Here is a 21,113-nt window from a genome sequence, read left to right on the forward strand (position 1 = left end):
CAGTAAAGGCAGCAAGAAAGGTCACAAGAAATAGATGAGGGAGAAGATAGAAGTATTGAGTTTTGTAATGAGGACTAGAATCTTGTCACTGAAAAATCATAATGGCAGGCACAGAATTACGATACTGGGGAAGAAGGAAATGAAGGGCTGGCTGGTGAACATGTTCTCTCCAGTGACCTTTCCTTCCAATACTTGACAGGAAGGCAAACCAAACAAGTCTGACCAGCTGCAGCAGCTTAGTGGAGTGTTTCAGGCCTGCATCTCTCCTGAGCAGCTCTGGGTGCGGACTGGGGTTTGTCAATACACACAGAAGGCTTTAGGTTACAGGGGAAAATGAGTCAATGTGGAATTTAACTCTTGGGATGCATTCAGAATCAGAAAACCAGAAAGCACTTATTTCTGGCCCCCTTTCCACCTGCTAGGAAACCAAATCTGGGCTTGTGATTTCAAGGCGCTTTGTATTTATTTATCATTTTAGAAGCAATTCTTAATGACTGAACAATCAGTGTGGTTCTATGGCCCTCCGGCAACGTACCCCTCAGGCCTTGTGTCAGCAGACTTCCAAGGAGCTCTGAGGATGTTTTCCTACATTAAGGATATAAGAACTTGGCTGCTGGATCAGACCTTCTGGATCAGGCCAACAGATCATCAAGTCTGATCCAGAAAGCTCTTCTTACGTTCTGTTATGAGAATTATAAGGTCTAAGATATTAAATAAATGTTCATAAATGTACCAAGCAAACACATACGTAAGTATACAAACCACGTGTCTGAAATAGAACAGGAGAACAATCCTGAAGCCATTTTTACTCTCCCAACTTGACCTCAAATATTCCTCTGCAGTGAGGAAGGAAATGGGAAAACCTCTCGTTGTCTCTTTGCTCACAAATCCTGTTTTCAGGGCATTATCTGTGTATGACTCGGGTGAGCCTGTGACCTGGGTTCAGGAACTGAGTATTTATCACAAAGGAATGACCAGACTGCCTAGGTAAATGCAATCAGTGGCCATTATCAAGTATCTGGCAGACAGGATTTCTGCTGTAGACCACCCCTTCAGTGATGTACGTCTGATGTTTTGGAGGGCAGTCTTGAGCTACAGGGTGGCAACTTCCAAAGTCTATATAAGGCCTTGCACACCATTGTTCGGGGTTCCTCCTCCCTCCTGCGTGTGGTGAGTGAGGACCCTGTTGCAACAGATCAATAAAGATCAGGCTTACTAGCTGCTTTGCTTCTCAATATTCTCTGGCTGGCCTCTGTTATTTTCTGCTACTGATAGGGAACCTACATAAGGACTCTATACAGGATCTTGGGTACCCCATAAGGGAAAAGGAGCAGTTTTTCTTCTAACAGTTCTTAAGCACATGTTTGGCACCTCTGCTTCATCCCCATCCAGTGCCAAGGCTGGAAATATCCTCATTCAGCAGACGACATGCTCAGAGGCACACTTGCCTTTTCCACCGCTTGTCCCCCACAAAACCAGTTCGGGGCTTGACGGAGCCCTACGGAAAAGCTCCTTTCAAATGACTTGCCAGGAACTTGACAATTATCAGCTTTGGGGTTCACAACATCCGGTTCCCATGATCAGCGGTGATCTCATCCCCACCATTAAATGAGACACAGAATTGGCACCCAGTAAGGGCGAGGACTTGCTTAAAGGAGGCATGGATCATTCGCTGTTTACTGCTGAGTCACCTCTGCACGCCTTGGCGTGAGGCTTCATTTATTCGTTTGTTTCTGGATTCATTGTAATTATATTCTGCATCTCGTCCATGGAGCTCATGGCAGCAAACACGCACCTCCTCCTTTCCCTTTTATCTTCCAGCAACTCTGCAAAGTAGGTTAAGGCTGAGAGATAGGGCCTGGCCCAAGGTCCCCTAATCGGCTCCATGGCTGAGTGAAGATTTGAACCCGAATCTCCTCCATGTTCTGGCCTGACACTCAAACCACTTATACCACACTGACTCTTATTTCCCCCCCATAATCTTTTTTATTCGATTTTCAGAAATATAAACATACAACATAAAATAGTACAAAATCCAAATATCGAGATTACTTTGAATCTCCTGACTCCCCCCACATCCCTTCCTTTTCTGTTTTCAGCTGCAAATCAGTACTTCTCCAATTTTTGCATCTTCCTAAATTATCTATAGGCGACACGGGTGGCGCTGTGGGTTAAACCACAGAGCCTAGGACTTGCCAATCAGAATGGTCGGCGGTTTGAATGCCCGTGATGGGGTGAGCTCCCATTGCTCTGTCCCTGCTCCTGCCAACCTAGCAGTTCCAAAGCACGTCAAAGTGCAAGAAGATAAATAGGTACCACTCTGGCGGGAAGGTAAATGGCGTTTCCGTGCGCTGCTCTGGTTCGCCAGAAGCGGCTTAGTCATGCTGGCCACATGACCCGGAAGCTGTATGCCGGCTCCCTCGGCCAGTAAAGCCAGATGAGCGTCGCAACCCCAGAGTCAGCCACGACTGGACCTAATGGTCAGGGGTCTCTTTACCTTTATTTTTTAAAATATATTTTAAAATTTCCATTTTCTCATGTATATTAAAAAGGGAGCAGATGAAAGTAAAAAGATGGAAAAACAGATCTGCGAAACAGGGACAAAGAATGAGTGCAGTTGCCCATGGGTTAAAATAACAGAGCACAAGCACAGTAGAACATCAGCGTTATCCGAGTAGAAAGTTTAGTTCCAGATTTAAAAGTTTTGCCAGGAAGATGACGGTTCTGCTGTACATGTAATAAAATAAAAATACCAGATCATATAATAAATGTCCGGAGGTTTTAATCCCCGTGCAAGAAACGTCGACAGCTGGTGCTCGCATGAAAAGTATATTTATTATTACAGGTCGATCCGCGTCTCAAGGCCTTTTGCGCTTTTTTGCTCCAGCCTTGGCACCCCCGAAGGAGCCCCCCCTTTCCCCCCTCCCCATAGTTCCTCCTCCACGTGGCTCCTCACCGGAGGCGCTGGCACAGCTCTGGAGCGCCCCCGGGCGGCCGAGGCGGCGAGCGCAAGAGGGGCGGCGTGGCGAGGAGAGGAGAGGGGGGAAAGCAGCTATGGGGAAGGCGAAGAGGACCCCGGCGGCTGCCGCGACGCGCAGAGGCCCCCAGTCCGGCGGCAGGAAAGCTCCCGCGCCGCCTCCGCCGGCCCCGATCCCCTCTTCCCCCCGGGATCGCGCCTCCTCCAAAGGCAAGGCGACCCCCGCCGCCCCCGCCCCGGAGGAGCTGTGCGCCCTGGCGCTGGGGGCGCAGAAGGAGCGCTGGCTGCAGTTCCAGAAGCGCCAGCGGGTGAGCTGCGAGGAGGCGGCCAGGCTTTTGCTGGACACCTTGTGAGTAAGGGTGGAGGGGAGGGGGCCCCGATCCGGGACACGCCCCCGCCCACCTGTGCAACCCGCTTTCCCCTTTTGCTCCCGTGCATCGAAAGCGCCAATCGCCGCCGCCGCCGTCCTTTTGGGGGAAGCGTCTTGTTTTTGCACCTGCTGGAGCGCCCGACCTTTTTTGGGGGGGCCTTTACCTGCAAATGCAAGGTGGATGCCCCACCCTTCCAAACGAAGCCCCTCGCCCTCAAAGCTCTCTTCTTCCAACTCTACGATTCTATATTTTTCAGGACTTTTTTTTTAATGTAGCGGGTGGGGATTCCCTGCTCGTCTAAGGCTGCTGGTCCTAACACCACTTACCCGGGAGTAAGTCCAATGGAATACAATGGGAGTTTAAGAAGCTGTCTTCCTAGAACATGGGTAGGCTAACTAAGGCCCGGGGGCCGGATCTGACCCAATCACCTTCTAAATCCTGCCCGCTGACGGTCTGGGAATCAGTGTGTTTTTACATGAATAGAATGTCTTGTTTTATTTAAAATGCATCTCTGGGTTATTTTGGGGGCCTGCCTGGTGTTTTTACATCAATAGAATGTGTGCTTTTATTTAAAATGCACCTCTGGGTTATTTGTGGGGCATAGGAATTCGTTCATTCCTCCCCCCCTCAAAATATAGTCCTGCCCCCCACAAGGTCTGAGGGACAGTGGACTGGCCCCCTGCTGAAAAAGCTTGCTGACCCCTGTCCTAGAACCATGGAGTCCATACGGGAATTGAACCTGCAACCTTGGAGCTAAACCAGCTGAGCTCTCCAGGCAGACTTCTGCCAAATCAGCCCATTGATTGGCATTGTCTAAACTGATTGGCAGGTTCTGTCCAGGATCTCAGGCAGGACTTGCCCTTTCCCAGTTTTGCCTGGCAATTGTGGGAACTCAACCTGGGACCTGACTCAGACCAAGGTGGCTTCTTGTGTTCCTGCTTCAGCCCTTTATTCGGAACCATGAGGACTAGGATCTTACTTTGCTTTTATGGGAAGGGCCAGCGGCGTAGCGTGAGTTGTCAGCACCCGGGGCAACGCAAGTAATTTGCGCCCCCTAACCCGGGGCAAGGCACGTAATTTGCGCCCCCCCAACCCCTAACCTGCGAGTTGCCGCTGGCGCTGCCGCCCAAACGACGCCGCTTGCCCCGAGGAGGAGGGGGGCAGAGAGGCGAGGAAAATGCAGCGGCCCAGCAGCTGCAGCAGCACCGGCGGAGGCGGGGCTGTGAGGAGGGGCTGCCTGGCGCGTCCTCCGTGGCGAGCGCTGAGAGCCGCTGCCTGCCGGGCGCCTTCAGCCCGGACGCGCGCACAGCTCGGCGGTTCCGCGAGACATGCGGCTCCGCTACAGCCTGCGCCCGAGGCTCTTCGGCGACTCCGGAGGCAGCGAGCGCGCCCCCCCAGATGTTGCGCCCGGTGCGGCCGGCCCCCCTGGCACCCCCCACGCTACGCCACTGGGAAGGGCCACAACTCTATAACAGAGTGCAAGGTTTGCATGCAGAAGGCCCCATATTCAATCCCAGGCAGCTCGCCGGGGAAAATGGACCAGGCCTGAGTTGGTATAAAGGCAGCTTTTTATGTTCTTAACAAGTTTGCTATTGGCCAGTAGATGTGGAAGGCTTGACTTCAAATCCCTGTTCCATCGAGAAGCTCACCAGATGGCAGTGGCTCTGGAAATGTTGCTTATTGACGGATTTATTTGCCCCCTTTCCCTGCAAGGTGGCGTACATGGTTCTCCTTTTCTTCCTTTAATCCCCACAACCACCCTGCGAGGTAGGTTAGGCTGAGAGGCAGTGTGAGTGTGACTGGCCCAAGGTAGCACCCAGTGAGCTTCATAGCCAAGTCGGGATTTGAACCCAGGTCTTTCCTGGGTCCTAGCATGACACTCTAACCATTACACCACCACCGGCTCTCTTTTCCTCCCCAGTGAGAGATACAAAGTTCATCTTCTGCAATTTCACTGCTTCCAGAAATGGTAAATACAGTACCGTATTTTTCGCTCTATAAGACACACCCGACCATAAGACGCACCTAGTTTTAGAGGAGGAGAACAGAAAAAAATAGATTCTCTCCCTCTCTGCTCAGCGCCTCTCCAGCAAAGCGGGAGGAGAAACAGAAGGGGTTCTGTTTCTCCTCCCGCTTCGCTGAAGGGGCGCTGCGCAGAGAGGGAAACGCTTCAACGAAAGCTGCGCAGCCTGCATTCGCGCCGTAAGACGCACACACATTTCCCCTTACTTTTTAGGAGGGGAAAGTGCATCTTATAGAGTGAAAAATATGGTTATTGGCCAGCAAGGCAAAGGTGCATTGATTCAGACCTCAAAGGAGCAATAACAAACCTCTGTCCTTTCCCCTCTCTCTCCCTCTAGCGAGTACCAAGGGCTGGTGAAGCACACAGGCGGCTGTCACTGTGGGGCTGTGCGCTTTGAGGTCTGGGCATCAGCCGACCTCCACGTCTTTGATTGCAAGTGAGTGCCGTCCACAAACCCTCTCCACCAACCCTTTCCACTTTGAGGGGGGTTTACGGAAAGCGTTCAGAAAGCACACCAACACACAGGGAGTTCATGGGCGTAGCACATAGGCGCCGACTCCATGGGGCCTGAGGGGGCCCGAGCCCCCTCAAAAATTCGTTTGGGGGGGCTCTGCCCCCCCAATAATCTTGGGCGCCCCTCCAGCAGAGCGCCACCGCCGCCCCTCCCCCAGCCCCAAATGCACAGGGTCGGGCTGCATGCCTCCTGCCCTCCCTCCCGAGCAAAAGCTCCACCCAATTTCCTTCGGAGCTGATTAATAGGCGCAGCACGCTCTCCCCTATTCGCTCACGAGGAGGCGGCGCCACTTTATCTGCATAGTCATGAGCTTATTTATTATTCATGAGCTTTCGCGGGCTCCCCCAATATTTTTTATAAGTCGGCGCCCCTGGCGTAGCAGCATGGTCAAACACAAGAGCTGCTCTTTCAGAGAACTGTTCCTGGAATGTGGCGCTTTTGCCCACAGTCCCAGTCTCATGCACTCACACGTCCAGAGTTTGTTTGGTTTCCCCGACATTTATACCTTGTGAAACAAATACACCCCCCCCCCGAGCGTGTTGAACATCGTGCCCACGGGGAACTGATGCTCAAGAATTAGCGATCCTTTCCAAGCGTTTTTCAAAAATCTGCTTCACTAAACCAGAAAAAGAATGTAGAACTCGCAAAGCAGTGGCATAAGTGGGTGCAAAAACCAAATTAAAAACAGGAGCTCGGGGAATTCAGAGAAATTAAAACAGGATTCAGTCTTAGGGGGTCAAAGTAATCCTGGGCAAAAAGTTAAGTCTGCAGAAAGCATCTGCAGCAGCTGATGGTTGTTGCATCATATATGGCAGCAGGAAGGGCATCCCATAATATTGAGGGCAACTGCAGAAAATGCCCCTTTTTGGGTCACTGGCCTATGATATTCTGTAGGGTGCGGTGCTGCAAATAGAATTTCTTCAGATGATCCTTTTTCCCCCTCTGCAGGCCAGGTCCTTATCAGGATCTACTTCTTGGGCCAAATTTGAGAGTTGGGTTGCCCACCTGTCCAAACTCCTTTTGCTTTGCAAGTCTCCCCATGCCCCCCCTTTAAGCCCCTGATCTTGAAGGCTTAAAAGGGAGCTCTGGGAGACTCACAAAGCGCTGTGAAAGTATCTCCCTCCTTTAGGCCCCCAATCTCAGAGGCTTCAAAGGGAAGTGCGGGGAGACTTGGAAAAGGCTTTGCAAGTTTCCTCCCAAGGTTTGAGACAAAGAGGGAGGGAGGGAGACTTGCAAAGCCCTTTCTGAGTCTCTCTGTGCTCTGGGTTCAAGCCTCTGGAGGCTCAAATAGGAGCACGTGAGCTGTTTTAAATGCTTTGCAAAAGCCTCTTTGTGCACAACATACTTCAAAGGGCCTCTTTGCAAAGGGCTGTAAATCCCTGCTCAGCTGATGAGGGAATTAAATCCTGCTGTCTCGACAGTGTGATCTTGTTCCCTACTGGGACATAAATCTAATGCAGAATTAAACCCTGCCTTCCCACTTGTCAACTGACACCTCCTGTACGGTCAGCGGAGGAGTGGGTGGGCGTGGTTTGATCCTGCAGGACTATATGGGCATGGGGGTCAGGTGGCCTTCCAGGTCCTGACTTCTTTAATCTTTCTCTCCTGCCTTTTCCAGTTGCAGCATCTGTGTGAAGAAGCAAAACAAGCACTTCATCGTTCCTGCCTCGCACTTCAAGTTGCTGAAGGTAGGTTTGGCGAGTTGGGGAGGCTGCGCCCGACAGCTGCACAACACCCCCAGACTGCAAAGACAGGCCTGGATTCACCCTTTCTCCTTATTCTGCCCATCTCCTTTCCCACTTGCAATGGTGATCAGACCCTTGCTTTTCCCAGGCAGGACTTTGCTTTGCCCTTTGACCTCTCTGGCTGCAAAACGACTTGCACAGAAACTTGGCTGCCAATCTAGATAAACGTTGACGCCTCGGCTCTTGCCTTTGGCAATGAAGGCAGCAAGCAGCTGCTGATCCAGGCCTGGGGGAGCCTCTGGCTGCCCCCCCCCCAGATGTCCCAAGGCCCCAGCTCCCAGTGGAATGACGGGAGTTGGCAGCCCAGCAACATCGGAAGGACTGCTGGACTATTCCCAAAGCCAGATTCTCTCCCTCCACCTGCGATGATGGGATCCTTTCTTTTATTTTATGATATCTCTGGCACTGCTTCCATTTGCAGAAATCTCAAAGGGGTTTTCAAGGGAACAAACACATATTAAAACAGTTTAAATGAGGAGAAACGGAACAATGGAAAACAAAAAGGCAAAAGTCAAGAGGTGGGGCTGGTCAGATCAGGATGATGAAGAGCCTGGAGGAGTTGCCAGCTGATGACCCCAGAGAGGGACCCAGTGGGTGAAGGGGGGGGGGATTGAGGGCATTCCTGAGCATGGGAGGAGCCAGCCCTAAGCAGGCCCTGCTTTCCTCTAGCCACCAGGTGACAATCAGTAGGTCACAGTTTCTATCAGCAAGCTCTCCTTCTGATGATCCTGTATAGGGGAAGGTAGCCCTACAGGTAAGCTGATCCTGAGTTGTTCAGGAAATTGTCTGCTAATGCATAAGGAGAGACCTGCTGGACTCAGCTAGTCCAGCACAGTCGTAGAGTTGGAAGGGACCCTGGGAGTCCACTCCCCTGCAATGCAAGACTCTCAGCTAAAGTGACTGGAAGCAGCTGCCGGGACCACATAACACCGGTCCCAAGAGATCTGCATTGGCTCCCAGTACGTTTCCAAGCACAATTCAAAGTGTTGGTGCTGACCTTGAAAGCCCTAAACGGCCTCAGCCCAGTATACCTGAAGGAGCATCTCCACCTCATCGTTCTGCCCGGACACTGAGATCCAGCTCCGAGGGCCTTCTGGCGGTTCCCTCATTGTGAGAAGTGAGGTTACAGGGAACCAGGCAGAGGGCCTTCTCGGTGGTGGAACGCCCTCCCATCAGATGTCAAGGAAATAAGCAGCTATCTTATCTTTCAAAGACATCTGAAGGCAGCCCTGTTTAGGGAAGCTTTTAATATTGAATGCTGTATTGTTTTTAACACTCGTTTGGGAGCCGCCCAGAGTGGCTGGGGAAACTCAGCCAGATGGGCGGGGTATAAATAATAATTTATTATTATTATAAAGCATCCCTGGCAGAGAGCTATCTAACCTCTGCTCAAAAACCTCCAAGGAAGGGGAGTCCGGCACCTCCCAGGAGAGACCGTTCCACTATCGAACGGGTCTTCCTGGCTGCTGGATTCTGCACCAGCTGTGGCTCCCTTGACCAGCCTCCAGGGCAGGCTCACAAAGAGTGCACTGCAGGGATCCAGCAGGGGCCTGCCTTACCAGCTGGTTGTGGTGCGCACCATGCTCATTGGCGCAAAGCTCTTTGGGCGCCTCGGGAAAAGCGCCTTGTCTAGAACGGCTTAAGTGTCATGCTCTTGTCGTCCTTTTCGCCAAGGGTGCCGACAGCCTCGCCACTTACACCTTCAACACCCACTGCGCCCAGCACACCTTCTGCAAGACATGCGGCGTCCAGAGCTTCTACACGCCCCGCTCCAACCCAGACGGCTACGGTAGGGAGTTGTCCACGGGGGGGCTGAGGCTTGAAGAGGGTCAGGGGGGAGTCTTCCTTGGTTTGCTGCTTTCTGTACAGCTTCCCCCTCCCAATGCAACTGATAGTGTTACATTGCAGCACAGGGTGCTCCAACTTGGGGTTCCAGCGACCCTTCCCCAGTATACTCCATTCCAGTCGCCCTCCTTCACTCCCAAACAGACAAGTCAGCATTCTGTGGCTGCTGAACACCCCCAGTCCCAATAAGGTGCTTTTAGGGGTGTTTCGAACGAGTGAGAGTTCTTTTCTTAAAGACTTCTGTACTCCTGCAAAACTGGAGGGTTCTCCCAAGCCTGACAGTATCTCCATCCTGCGTACGGATGGTGCCCTTTTGACTATGTAAGAACCAGCGCTTGGAGAATTGAGCCTGCTGTCAGGTGGCAGGCCTGTGGCCCCTAAAAGGTTGTTAGACTCCAACTCACATAATCCCTGTTGGTTGGCCATGATAGTTGTGGGTTGATGGGAGAAGGAGTCAGGGCTGGATTTAGGTTTGATAAGGCCCTAAGGTACTGAAGGGATGCAGGTGGCGCTGTGGGTTAAACCACAGAGCCTAGGACTTGCCGATCAGAAGGTCGGCGATTCGAATCCCCGCGACAGGGTGAGCTCCCGTTGCTCAGTCCCTGCTCCTGCCCACCTAGCAGTTCGAAAGCACGTCAAAGTGCAAGTAGATAAATAGGTACCACTCCAGCAGGAAGGTAAACGGCGTTTCCGTGTGCTGCTCTGGTTCACCAGAAGCGGCTTAGTCATGCTGGCCACATGACCTGGAAGCTGTACGCCGGCTCCCTTGGCCAATAAAGCGAGATGAGCGCCGCAACCCCAGGGTCGGCCATGACTGGACCTAATGGTCAGGGGTCCCTTTACCATTTACCTTTTAAGCTACTGAAGGTAATGGGAACCCTTTATATGCCCAGCTCTCCTTTGTCAACAACAAATTGTCGCCACTTTTTGTGTTGAATATATGCTGTATGGTAATTTGTGGACCTAATAGTTATCTAAAGCCATTTGCACATAACAAATAGGACCCTACACAACACAAAACACTGTTGCTGTATGTAGGTTTTATTTTATTTGTTTTTTATCTTACATTTTGGAAATGTACATTCAGTTTTTCCCCCTTTACATTTTTTTGTGGGGGGGGAGAGTGGAGCCCCAAGCTATAGCTTGTTTAGCTTATTCGTAAATCCGGCATGTAAATCAAAGTCTAGCAGCATCTGTAGAGCCACAGCTTCACCATACCTGGGACAAAAGCACAAGAGTTCAGGGGACCATCCCTAGGAGTCCGAGAGCCTTGCTTGATGAAGCTTCTCTCCCTCTCAGGAATAGCTCCGCACTGCCTGGACGAGGGGACAGTCAGCAGCGTCACCATAGAGGCGATCAACGGCAAGGAATGGGAGAAGGCTGTGAAGGCACATCCCACCATCAGGAGTATGTCCAAAGAGTGACCCAGCCTGCTCTGGAAGGGCAGAGGCCCCCGAGGCTGGTCATTCTCAACACACACACCCCGTAGCCCATCTGTCCTGGATTGCTGAGAGATCGATCTCTGTTTCAAATACCTTTGGGAAATAAAACTTGTATTTTTGTAAAACAAACCACTCTCGGCTGCCTACTCTCTGACCCGGAAGCTCAATGGAACAGAAGGGATCTTCAGGTTTGCTGCCGGCCAGTGTAGACAATAATGAGCTACGCAAACTTAAATCCAAGGAAGTTTCCTACATTCTTTGGTGTGCCTTGTGGAAATACACAGGAACCAGATGGTCTTGAAAGACCTACACTGGCTCCCAGTATGTTTCTGAGCACAGTTCAAAGTGTTGGTGCTGACCTTGAAAGCCCTAAACGGCCTCGCCCAGTATACCTGAAGGAGCGTCTCCACCCCCATCGTTCTGCCCGGACACTGAGGTCCAGCGCCGAGGGCCTTCTGGCGGTTCCCTCGCTGCGAGAAGCCAAGTTACAGGGAACCAGGCAGAGGGCCTTCTCGGTGGTGGCACCCGCCCTGTGGAACGCCCTCCCACCAGATGTCGAAGAGAGAAACAACTACCAGACTTTTAGAAGACATCTGAAGGCAGCCCTGTTTAGGGAAGCTTTTAATGCTTAATATGTTATTGTATTTTAATGTTTTGTTGGAAGCCACCCAGAGTGGCTGGGGAAAACCCAGCCAGATGGGCAGGGTATAAATAATAAATAATTTTATTATTATTATTATTATTATTATTATTATTATTATTATTATTATTATTATTACTGGACCTCGGGCCTCCATAAGGCAAAGGTGGAGGCTGAAATCAGTGAGAGACTTGAGGCACATGCTGCGTGTGAGGACATTGATATAAATAAGGGAGCCTCTCAAATAATGTAGTGGTTGAAGGCCAGGGTCTCAGTGTGGCTCCTGCAATCTTAGTGAGTTAAAATCATGTCTGCTTTATCACATTTTCATCTATTTATTTACAGACTGGCTAAACGTCGGTTTGCATTCTTACCCCACCCTTCCTCAGGTGACGTACCTGGTTCTCCTCCACATTTTCTCATCGCCACAACCTTGCAAGGTAGACTGGGCCGAGAGACACAGCAGATGGCCAGAGGCCACCCAGGGAGAGGGAAAGCCTCCTAGCTGAGTAGGACTTGAACTCGGGTCTCTCCCACTCTAGTGACCATAATAATAATAATAATAATAAAATAAAATGAATTATTTATACCCTACCCTCCCTGGCCAGAGCCGGGCTCAGGGTGGCTAACACCAATAAAATCACAGTAAAAACATAATGGGGGGGAACCAATTTAAAATACAGGTTAAAATGCAATTTAAAATGCAGCCTCATTTTAAAAGTACCCAATAGATCAAGACCATAAGGGGAGGGAAACATAAGGGTCAGACTGAGTCCAAACCAAAGGCCAGGCGGAACAGCTCTGTCTTGCAGGCCCTGCGGAAAGATGTCAAGTCCCGCAGGGCCCTAGTCTCTTGTGACAGAGCGTTTCACCAAGTCGGGGCCAGTACTGAAAAGGCCCTGGCCCTAGTTGAGACCAATCTAACCACTTTGCGACTTGGGACCTCCAAGGTGTTGTCATTTGTGGACCTTAAGGTCCTCCGCGGGGCAGACCAGGAGAGGCGGTCCCATAGGTACGTGGGTCCTAGGCCGCATTATACCACACCCTGCTCTAAAAACGCATTTTGGGGAACCTTCAGCCCTCCACAGGGCTGTTGCTTAGCCTCAGGTGTTGGGGATGATGGGAGTTGGGAGTCCAAAGACATCTAGAAAGCACTACATATCCCATCCTTGCTCCAAGAAGTTCAGCACGCAAAAGGTGCTCCCACTTCATCCCCACGTGAGCCTGTAAGGTACGTCCGGCTGAGGATGGCTGACTGACCCAAGGCCCATCCACCAAACTTCAAGGCAAAGAGAGGTTTGAGCTGAGTCTTCCATACACGCCACTTGGGACTTTGCTTAATTGCCTGTGGGAGGCTGCACTTTTCAGCAACTGTGTCCATTTATTGCTAAATCGCTTTGAGGTGCTTTTACAGGAAGTGGTGCATAAGTGGAATGATAAAAAGAGACTTTTGAAAAAAGATGGCACACTGTAAACATCTGCAAAGTGAAGTCATTCCAGGATAAATCCTCTCCTCTGTGCCCATCTTGTATAATCTATGTCGCCTTGTAAAGTTCCGTCTCGCTCACCTTCACAGAAACGGGCACAGATGAGTGCTTAGTTTTTCGGACATCCGTCATCTCAACCAGACTGCGTCAGCGGGATGGAAAGATCTTGTGCCCTCCTCGGCCCAGCAAGAGTTTTAAGGAGGACTTCTCTCCTCCAGCCTCTCTCGCTCCTGCCAGCCTCCCAAGCATCCTGAGAGTAAAAGGGCCCTTCCCTGTCAGAGGCTGCGAAGCGAGTTGATCACCACGTAGCGCGAGAAGAACAGGTAGAGGCGTCGGAACCAGAGGAGTTGGCTAAGATGGCACCGCATGGCTCTCTGGAAGGACAAGAGAACAACACCCTCTTTTTAAATTGCGACTTGGGGTTAGGCCGACAGAGGAATCGGCGGGACGCCTTGGGTGAAGCAGACCTTCTCTTCCCTCGCCTGTTTGGTTGCTGCCCCTGTCCTGGTTCTGTGGAAAGCTTTCCCCAGTGAGGTGTGCCCAGCACCAACATTAAGATACTTCCGGCACCCGCTTAAAACCTCTCTCTTCTCCCAAGAATTTGACACAGTCCATTTCCTTTAGTTAAAAAGGGTTTCTGGTAGGAGAGGAGAGGAAAGATCTGCCCTGGAGAGTTGCTGCCAGTCAGAGGAGACAATAGAGGCCTCAACAGGCAAATCGTCTGACCTCTTCTGTTTCACACACAGTCGTACCTTGGTTGTCAAACAGCTTAGTTCTCGAACATTTTGGCTCCCGAACGCCGCAATTCCGGAAGTGAATGTTCCGGTTTTTGAACGTTCTTTGGAATGCGAACGTCCGACGGGGCTTCCACGGCTTCCGATTGGCTACAGGAAGCTCCTGCAGCCAATCAGAAGTCACGCCTTGGTTTTCAAACGTTTTCAGAAGTCGAACAGAATTCTGGATTCCATTTGAGAACCAAGGTACGACTGTACTCTTGGGGTTGGGATTCTAATACAACCTTCATCTAAATCGAGTAAGCTTTTTGCAACCCATTTCTCACAGATAATCTTACAGGGGCCACATGCGGGTGGTGTGGGAGCCAGAGGCAAAAAGTGGGCGGGGCCCTGAGTGTGAGTTTCGCCTCTTGTGCAGTGGGCTGAATTCTAGTCTTTATTACGATTTATATCCCTTCTCTCCTAGCGAAGGAGCGCAGGGTGCTCAAAACCAGAGGTTTCTCTCTCTGTGTGTGTCTGTCTCATGCACACACGCATAGATGCACGTAATTATCTGAATCCAGCCGCTATCACAGCTCAAGACACATCCCAGGCAGGCCAAAGCACTAGAGGAGATCACAAAACAAGGGTGATGAGAGTCATGACCTGGGGAGAATGCCAAGGGCCGGATAGAGAGGCCTGGAGGGCCACATCCATGGGCCTGAGGTTACCCACCACCTGCTCTGTCAGAAAACAGCCCCACATCACCTAAATGAGGGTATGGGCCGACAAAAGCACTCAGAAGGGGGCAAAGCAAGGCTGGTGCATGGGGTGCCCTGGGGAGCACCCTAGGTCCAGATCTGACAGCTGTAGAGGGCCACATTTGGCCCCTGAGGTTCCCTGCCCTTCGTTTTGAGCATAGTAGAACCAGTGCTTGCAGAAGGGACTGTGCAGATGGCTGGTTGTCTTGAAAAACAGCAACTCTCGAGAACCTCAAGTTCATTTTCAAGGCTGCTGGGTGGGTGGGAAAATGATGATGATGATGATGATTGGAATGGGCTGCACTAGGAACTCTGGATATCCTATGGCTCTCACCTTGGCTAAGTCTGCATCCTTTCTTGCCAACACAACCAGGACATCTGGGCTCCGGAGGTAACTGATGGGGGCATCGAGGATGGAGATATACTTGCGGAAAAGGTTCACCGTCTCCAGGGTGAGGACTTGGCAACCTGGGTGGGGGAAACAGAGAATAAAGAGCCGGTGAGATCCAGCTAGCTTTCTGTGTTTAGTTGGCAGTAAGTTCGATGGTGTTCAGGTGGGGCTTCCGACCAGATTAAGTGGGCAGGAGATTTTAGCCTTAGATGGGATAGTTGCAAGTGTGATAGTGAGTAGTATTATTCCAATAGGTTTCTCTGGCACAATGCTCTACTTGGAAGTAAGCCCGGCTGAGTTCAGTTTCTTCCTTCCTAGGATTCACACTCTGTGTCAGGTGCAAGACCAAACACCACCGCAAAAATATGCAAAGCTACGATAACCAATAAAACCTGTCAAGCTGAACTTGAGTCAGTGCTGCAGAAGCAAAAAAAGGTCAATGCTATTCTGGGCTGCATCAACAGAAGTCTAGTGTCCTGATCATGGGTGGGCAAACTAAGACCCGGGGGCCGGATCCAGCCCAATCGCCTTCTCAATCCGGCCCGCAGACGGTCCGGGAATCGGCGTGTTTTTAACATGATCATTTAACATGTGTGCTTTTATTTAAAATGCATCTCTGGGTTATTTGTGGGGCATTGGAATTTGTCCATTTCCCCCCCAAAAATATAGTCCGGCCCCCCACAAGGTCTGAGGGACAGTGGACCGGCCCTCTGCTGAAAAAGTTTGCTGGTCCCTGCTCTAGGGGGACATTTACAGCCCTCCCTGAAGATGCCCTCCAAGTCAAGCCTTCGCCAAGCTCCAGGTGCTTTGGACTACAACTCCCAGGACGGCTGGGGCTGATGGGAGCTGTAGTCCAAGGCAGCTGGAGGGCGCCAGGTCAGCAGAGGCTGCTCTAGGCCGCCAGCATCGCTGCTCCCTTGGGATGCTGCGTCCCATGGCATGTCATAAATGGACATTCCCAACAGATGGCGCTGTCTGACGCTGAACTGGCCAAATCTGACTCTGGGAGGTGATTTGCAAGCTCCAGGCACTGCTTGCTGCTTTTGATAGGATGAAAAAGGACACCCCACCTGCTCCCCTCACCCACATTTCCCCCAGAATATCCGTCTGTGGCTGCCAGGCCACCCATACTGGGGCGCTGTAAGATTTTCCCTTTGCTGCTGCGACTTTCTCTGCAAATGCAACATCGTTTTATCTGTCTTATAGACTAAGGTAAAGGTAAAGGGACCCCTGACCATTAGGTCCAGTCGTGGCCGACTCTGGGGTTGCAGCGCTCATCTCACTTTATTGGCTGAGGGAGCCGGCATACAGCTTCCGGGTCATGTGGCCAGCATGACTAAGCCGCTTCTGGCGAACCAGAGCAGCGCACAGAAACGCTGTTTACCTTCCCGCCAGAGCGGTACCTATTTATCTACTTGCACTTTGACGTGCTTTCAAACTGCTAGGTTGGCAGGAGCAGGGACCGAGCAATGGGAGCTCACCCCGTCGCGGGGATTCGAACCGCCGACCTTCTGATCAGCAAGTCCTAGGCTCTGTGGTTTAACCCACAGCACCACCCGCGTCCCGTCTTATAGACTACTTGGCTGTAATAATAATAATAAATTTTTTTATTTATACCCCTCCCTCCCCAGCCAAGGCCTGTAAAGAATACCTCGAAGCGGTTTACAAAAAGAATTTGTGAACCCCCCCCCCCAACTGTTTGATACCTTCAGGAAAATAATTAAACCCGGTGATAAGCTAAAAGCCGCATTAAAACAATGCCTAAACAACCAATGGGTACGACTAACTTTGGTCCATTCATTCTAAGAGGTCTACTCTGAGAAGAGCTGCGTGGCATCCCAGGTGAACTTCCCCTGGTCTCAAGACCAGCCTCAGAAGCCCAAGCCATGGTCCAGCCATCTGGGCATATTGCATTTTGGGGCACGAGGGGCGGGGTCTTTTTCGTGCATGTGGTGGTGGCCCCACAAAGGGCTCCTCCTTGACTGGCTTCTAAGAAGGCCCTGGAATCTGTGTCAAGCTGCTTCTTAACCCATGACTTGTGGCACTGTTTCAAAGTGACTGTTTCTGAATTACTCTCGTAACTTTTTGGGGGTGCTGTCTTAGCCCATTAGGGACGCGGGTGGCGCTATGGGTTAAATCACAGAGCCTAGGACTTGCTGATCAGAAGGTCAGTGGTTCGAATCCCCGCGACGGGGTGAGCTCCCATTGCTCAGTCCCAGCTCCTGCCCACCTAGCAGTTCAAAAGCACGTCAAAGTGCAAGTAGATAAATAGGTACCACTCTGGCGGGAAGGTAAATGGTGTTTCCGTGCGCTGCTCTGGTTCGCCCTTTACCTTAGCCCATTAGACACAGGGATGGGGACCCCTAGGCCCCAGGATCCAAATGTAGCCCTGCAGCCCGCTCTATGTGGCCCTTGGGGCTCTCCTTTGGCCATGCCCTGCTTCGCAACCTCCTTCATTGTTTTCGCCTGACTTGGGAGGCTAAATGTGCCTCCTGTTAAAGGTCAGATTGACATTCCTTGCTCCTCCCATGTTGACATCTGGCATCGCCCACCACCGTCATGTGGCCCTCAGAAGGTTTGCTAGGAGGGAATGTGGCCCTTGGTTTGAAAGAGGCTTGTTACCACTGCTCCAAGATCTCAAATATGGGGTTGGGGACAGGGCAAGGACTTCCTGCGCCAGACGTATCCTCTGGGACAGCAGGTGCTGCGTTAATACACTGGATCAAAGGCCCCCTTTGCCGCCTTGCAAGTTAGATTTGGGGGGGGGGTGAGTGACAGAAGCTGGAATTGCAGGGGGGAGGAATTTATGAGACAGAGGGAATATTTTTGCGTGCGTCCCTTCTGTTTGTGGAGCGAGCCGGGAAGCCAAAAAGCAAGAGGCGTCTCGGAAAATAGCAAGCGCTCCTTTCTTCAGCTCTCAACAGCTCAGGTGGATTTTGGGATTTGCAGGAAGGCACAGGAGCAGGTGGTTCCCGCAGACAGATGCGCTTTGGGTCGGTTGCCCTCCAGGCCCCGACGTCACTGCTGCCCCCCTCCAAGGCCCCCACTTAAGCCCTCCTAATGTGACAGCCTCTCATGGCTGCCAGATCAAATTAAGACCTGCCAGGAACGGCGGCTATATTTGGAATCAGCTTAGCCTAAAGCGGGCAGGCGGGCGTTCCCTGGGCCTTGGGCGATTGTGGGTCAGGGAAGAGGGTGACGTCAATCGGAGGAGTCGTGGGCGGCGGCCGGCTGCCTCAGTGGCGGAGCAGCGCTGAGGGGAGCCCGTGGTTTGGGAGGGGATGCCGGTGGCGGTCAGGGTACCCACCTGACCCCAGGCAGCACTTTGCAGACAGGCGGCCGAATCTCACCCACCCTGAGCCGGCTCTGTTGTTGGGCAAGGTGGGGTAGGCCCCTCTGGACCGTGCCATTTGGAACGTCACTAAAGGGCAGCAAATTTGTTCCATTATTTCATTAATAATCTATAATTGTACGGATTCTTCTCCTACTCAGCCATGAAGCTCAGCTTAGCCTACCTTGTAGGGCAGTTTGGGGGATTAAATGAGGAACGGGGAGAACTGTGTATCTGCCGCCTTGGAAAAAAAAAAGGGGTATAACTGCAATCAGCCAAGCACTCAAAAATATTGCCTAAGCCATCCAACACTGTTATATCCTGCAGCTGTGAGTTGCACAGTTATGTGTTGGGTGCGCTGTGTGTTTGTGTGTCCTTCTCTTTGCACCGGACGACTATGTGCAATCTGCAGTTGTACTGGATGGCTTTTAAAAAAATGGCCAGGAAAAATCCCCCAATAATAAATAAATAAGCAATGATAAACACCTTCTGGAAACTTCTTCTCGGAATGCAGGTGCCTGCAAAATACAAACAGAACAGGGGTGAGTAAACACCGCGTGGGGTTGAATCCAGCTACCTTCAACGGAATTGCAAAGTCTCACTCATCAAGCAATGCAGCCCTCTTGGAAGACTAAAACTTTTAAAATCTGTCGGTGACACCGGTTTGTCAACAAATGGTTAATCAGACTTACCTGCATTAATCAAACTTAAAAAAAACAAAAACTGTTGGGTTAGGGAGACTTTTTCAAGCCCGAGGGCCGGCTTTTCTTCTGGGAAACCTTCCGAGGGCCACATGGCGCTGGTGGGTGGGGCCAGAGGCAAAAGTGGGCAGGGCAACCCATGTAAATTTTTGTACAGTAGGTTAGTTTCTACGCACATCGTTCTCTGCGCGCCGTCCAGACGAACGGGAGCCGCGATCAAAGTTCAAGGAAAATGAGCCAGGGGAAATGATCTTGCGTGCAAAGCAGGGCCAGGGATCCTTCTCCTTTTGAACCCCCCCTCAGAAGTAAAGACTGCTGGGCCAGGCAACGTGCAGCGGGCAAGTCTACCTCACAGAGCTGTTGTGAGGACGAAACACGAGGAAAACACACATGCCTAAATGTTTAGGGAAGCTTTTAATGTTTGATGTATTGCAGTATTTTAATATTTTGTTGGAAGCCGCCCAGAGTGGCTGGGGAAGCCCAGCCAGATGGGCGGGGTATAAATAATAATAATAATAATAATTATTATTATTATTATTATTATTATTATTATTATTATTATTATTATTATTATTATCATGCCTCAAATTCCGTCGAAGAAGGGAGGGATACAAATGCCAGAGAAAGCAGCCCTTCAGCTCTCCAGCTCTGTGATCCAAAGCAGCTTCTTACAGACACAAACACACAGCCCTAAGGAAGTCAGATTAGCCTCAACCAGAGCCAGGGCCTTTTCAGCACTGGCCCCAACTTGGTGGAACGCTCTGTCTCATGAGACCAGGGCCCTGTGGGATCTGATACAGGGCCTGTAAGACAGAGTTGTTCCGCTTGGCCTTTGGCTTGGAATCAACTTGATCCATTTCCCCTCTTTCCTTTTTCCTTTCTCCTTCTGTGATGAACTCCTATCTGGGGACTTCCCTGGCTTTTTTCTGGCCCATGTAGGACGAGTCTGGATAGTTGGCCTTGGTGAAGATTTGACCTTTTTGTCCCCGCAAACAGTTTTTGATCTGGGCTTCCACTGAAATGAGGCTGCATTTTAATGTTGTATTTTAATTTTGTTTTTATGAGCTAGCTGTATTCTAATCAATTGTTTTTATATTTGATGTTAGCCGCCCTGAGCCGGGTCTTGGCTGGGGAGGGCGGGATATAAATAAAATTTATTATTATTATTATTCATGCTTCGTTATACTGCGGAACTCCCTCCCACTGGAAGCAGTGATGGCCGTCAGTCTGGATGGCTTTAATAGAGGATGAGGCAAATTCACGCAGGAGATAGCTGTGCTCTGCCCTCCACAGTTAGAGGCAGCGATGCTTCTGTGTGTCAGTGCTGGAAACCGCAGGCGGGGAGAGAGGGCTCCCTCTTGCAGGTTTCCTATAGTGGCTTCTGGCTGGACACTATGAGAATAGGATGCTGGAATCCCAGGTGGTCCCCACTTGGCCTCATCCAGCTCTTCCCGTGTTCTTCTGCTCCACGGAAGGCCAGGAGGGGGCAGCAGCGGCAGCAGTGCCCTCACAGCTGCTCTTTCCAGCTTGCCTTTTGCAAGTTGCACCATTGTCCCTTGCAGCCAAAAAGGGTGGGGTGTGATTAGGCAGGCGGGGGGGGGGGGAGAGAGAGAGACCCAGAGAGTTACCGAACTCTGCGCAATAATGGAAAGAAATCCTTATTGCAGTGGTTCAAAATGGTGTGTCACCGGGTGAGGAGGGAAGCCAGGGATGGATAGGGGCTTCTTGCTTAATTGGATAGTTAGCCTTGGTGGACTTGCCGTTTTCATCCCCAAAAAAGCTTTTGATTTGAGTTTCCACTGAAATGAGGCTTGTATTTTAATGTTTTAATGTTGTATTTTAATCTTGTTTTTAAGTTGTATTTCAAACAATTGTTTTAATTTGGGTGCTAGCCGCCCTGAGCCCGGTCTTGGCTGGGGAGGGCAGGGTATAAATAAAATTTATTATCATTATTATTATTATTATTATTATTATTATTATTATTATTATTTATTATTATTATTATTGCAACCCATCCTACGACCTTAGGCTGGAGGGTGGGTGAGAAATCTCTTATAAATGAAATAAACAGCACTTGGGTTGCATAAAAAGTTGTAATTTCTAATGTGGCTCTTACGGAAAAGGGATTTTTTTTGCAGCGGGGGTTGCCAACGCAGCTCCTTGCCCTAGGTA

At 50.8% G+C, this 21,113-nt stretch overlaps 2 protein-coding genes across 2 annotated transcripts in view; one reads left to right on the forward strand and one right to left on the reverse strand.

Annotated features, from left to right (window-relative positions):
- The first annotated feature begins 2,976 nt into the window (after positions 1 to 2,976).
- CENPV (centromere protein V) lies at positions 2,977 to 11,046 on the forward strand. The gene is made up of 5 exons (XM_083480116.1): positions 2,977 to 3,326; positions 5,709 to 5,807; positions 7,504 to 7,573; positions 9,305 to 9,419; positions 10,775 to 11,046. Exons 1-5 carry the CDS (start codon positions 3,055 to 3,057, stop codon positions 10,897 to 10,899), a joined length of 681 nt encoding a protein of 226 aa, XP_083336242.1. The 5' UTR covers positions 2,977 to 3,054; the 3' UTR covers positions 10,900 to 11,046.
- Positions 11,047 to 12,918: 1,872 nt separating this feature from the next.
- PIGL (phosphatidylinositol glycan anchor biosynthesis class L) overlaps positions 12,919 to 21,113 on the reverse strand; it is a 44,219-nt gene continuing 36,024 nt past the window's right edge. Inside the window, exons 5-7 of the mRNA XM_083480126.1 lie at positions 18,727 to 18,758; positions 14,853 to 14,986; positions 12,919 to 13,418 (exon numbers count right to left, since the gene is read on the reverse strand). Of these exons, the coding sequence (XP_083336252.1) occupies positions 13,320 to 13,418; positions 14,853 to 14,986; positions 18,727 to 18,758 (265 nt within the window). The 3' untranslated portion in view covers positions 12,919 to 13,319. The remainder of the gene's footprint in view (positions 13,419 to 14,852; positions 14,987 to 18,726; positions 18,759 to 21,113) is intronic.

Source organism: Podarcis liolepis, assembly GCF_965112155.1.
Source record: "Podarcis liolepis genome assembly, chromosome: 16".
In the NCBI taxonomy this organism is placed as follows: domain Eukaryota; kingdom Metazoa; phylum Chordata; class Lepidosauria; order Squamata; family Lacertidae; genus Podarcis; species Podarcis liolepis.

Bases quoted from the DNA above. Each gene is read 5' to 3' on its own strand.
- CENPV (XM_083480116.1), top strand. From the start codon at position 3,055: ATGGGGAAGGCGAAGAGGACCCCGGCGGCTGCCGCGACGCGCAGAGGC. The intron at 3,327-5,708 runs GTGAGTAAGGGT...CTCTCCCTCTAG, and splicing joins AGGCTTTTGCTGGACACCTT to CGAGTACCAAGGGCTGGTGA. The intron at 5,808-7,503 runs GTGAGTGCCGTC...TGCCTTTTCCAG, and splicing joins CTCCACGTCTTTGATTGCAA to TTGCAGCATCTGTGTGAAGA.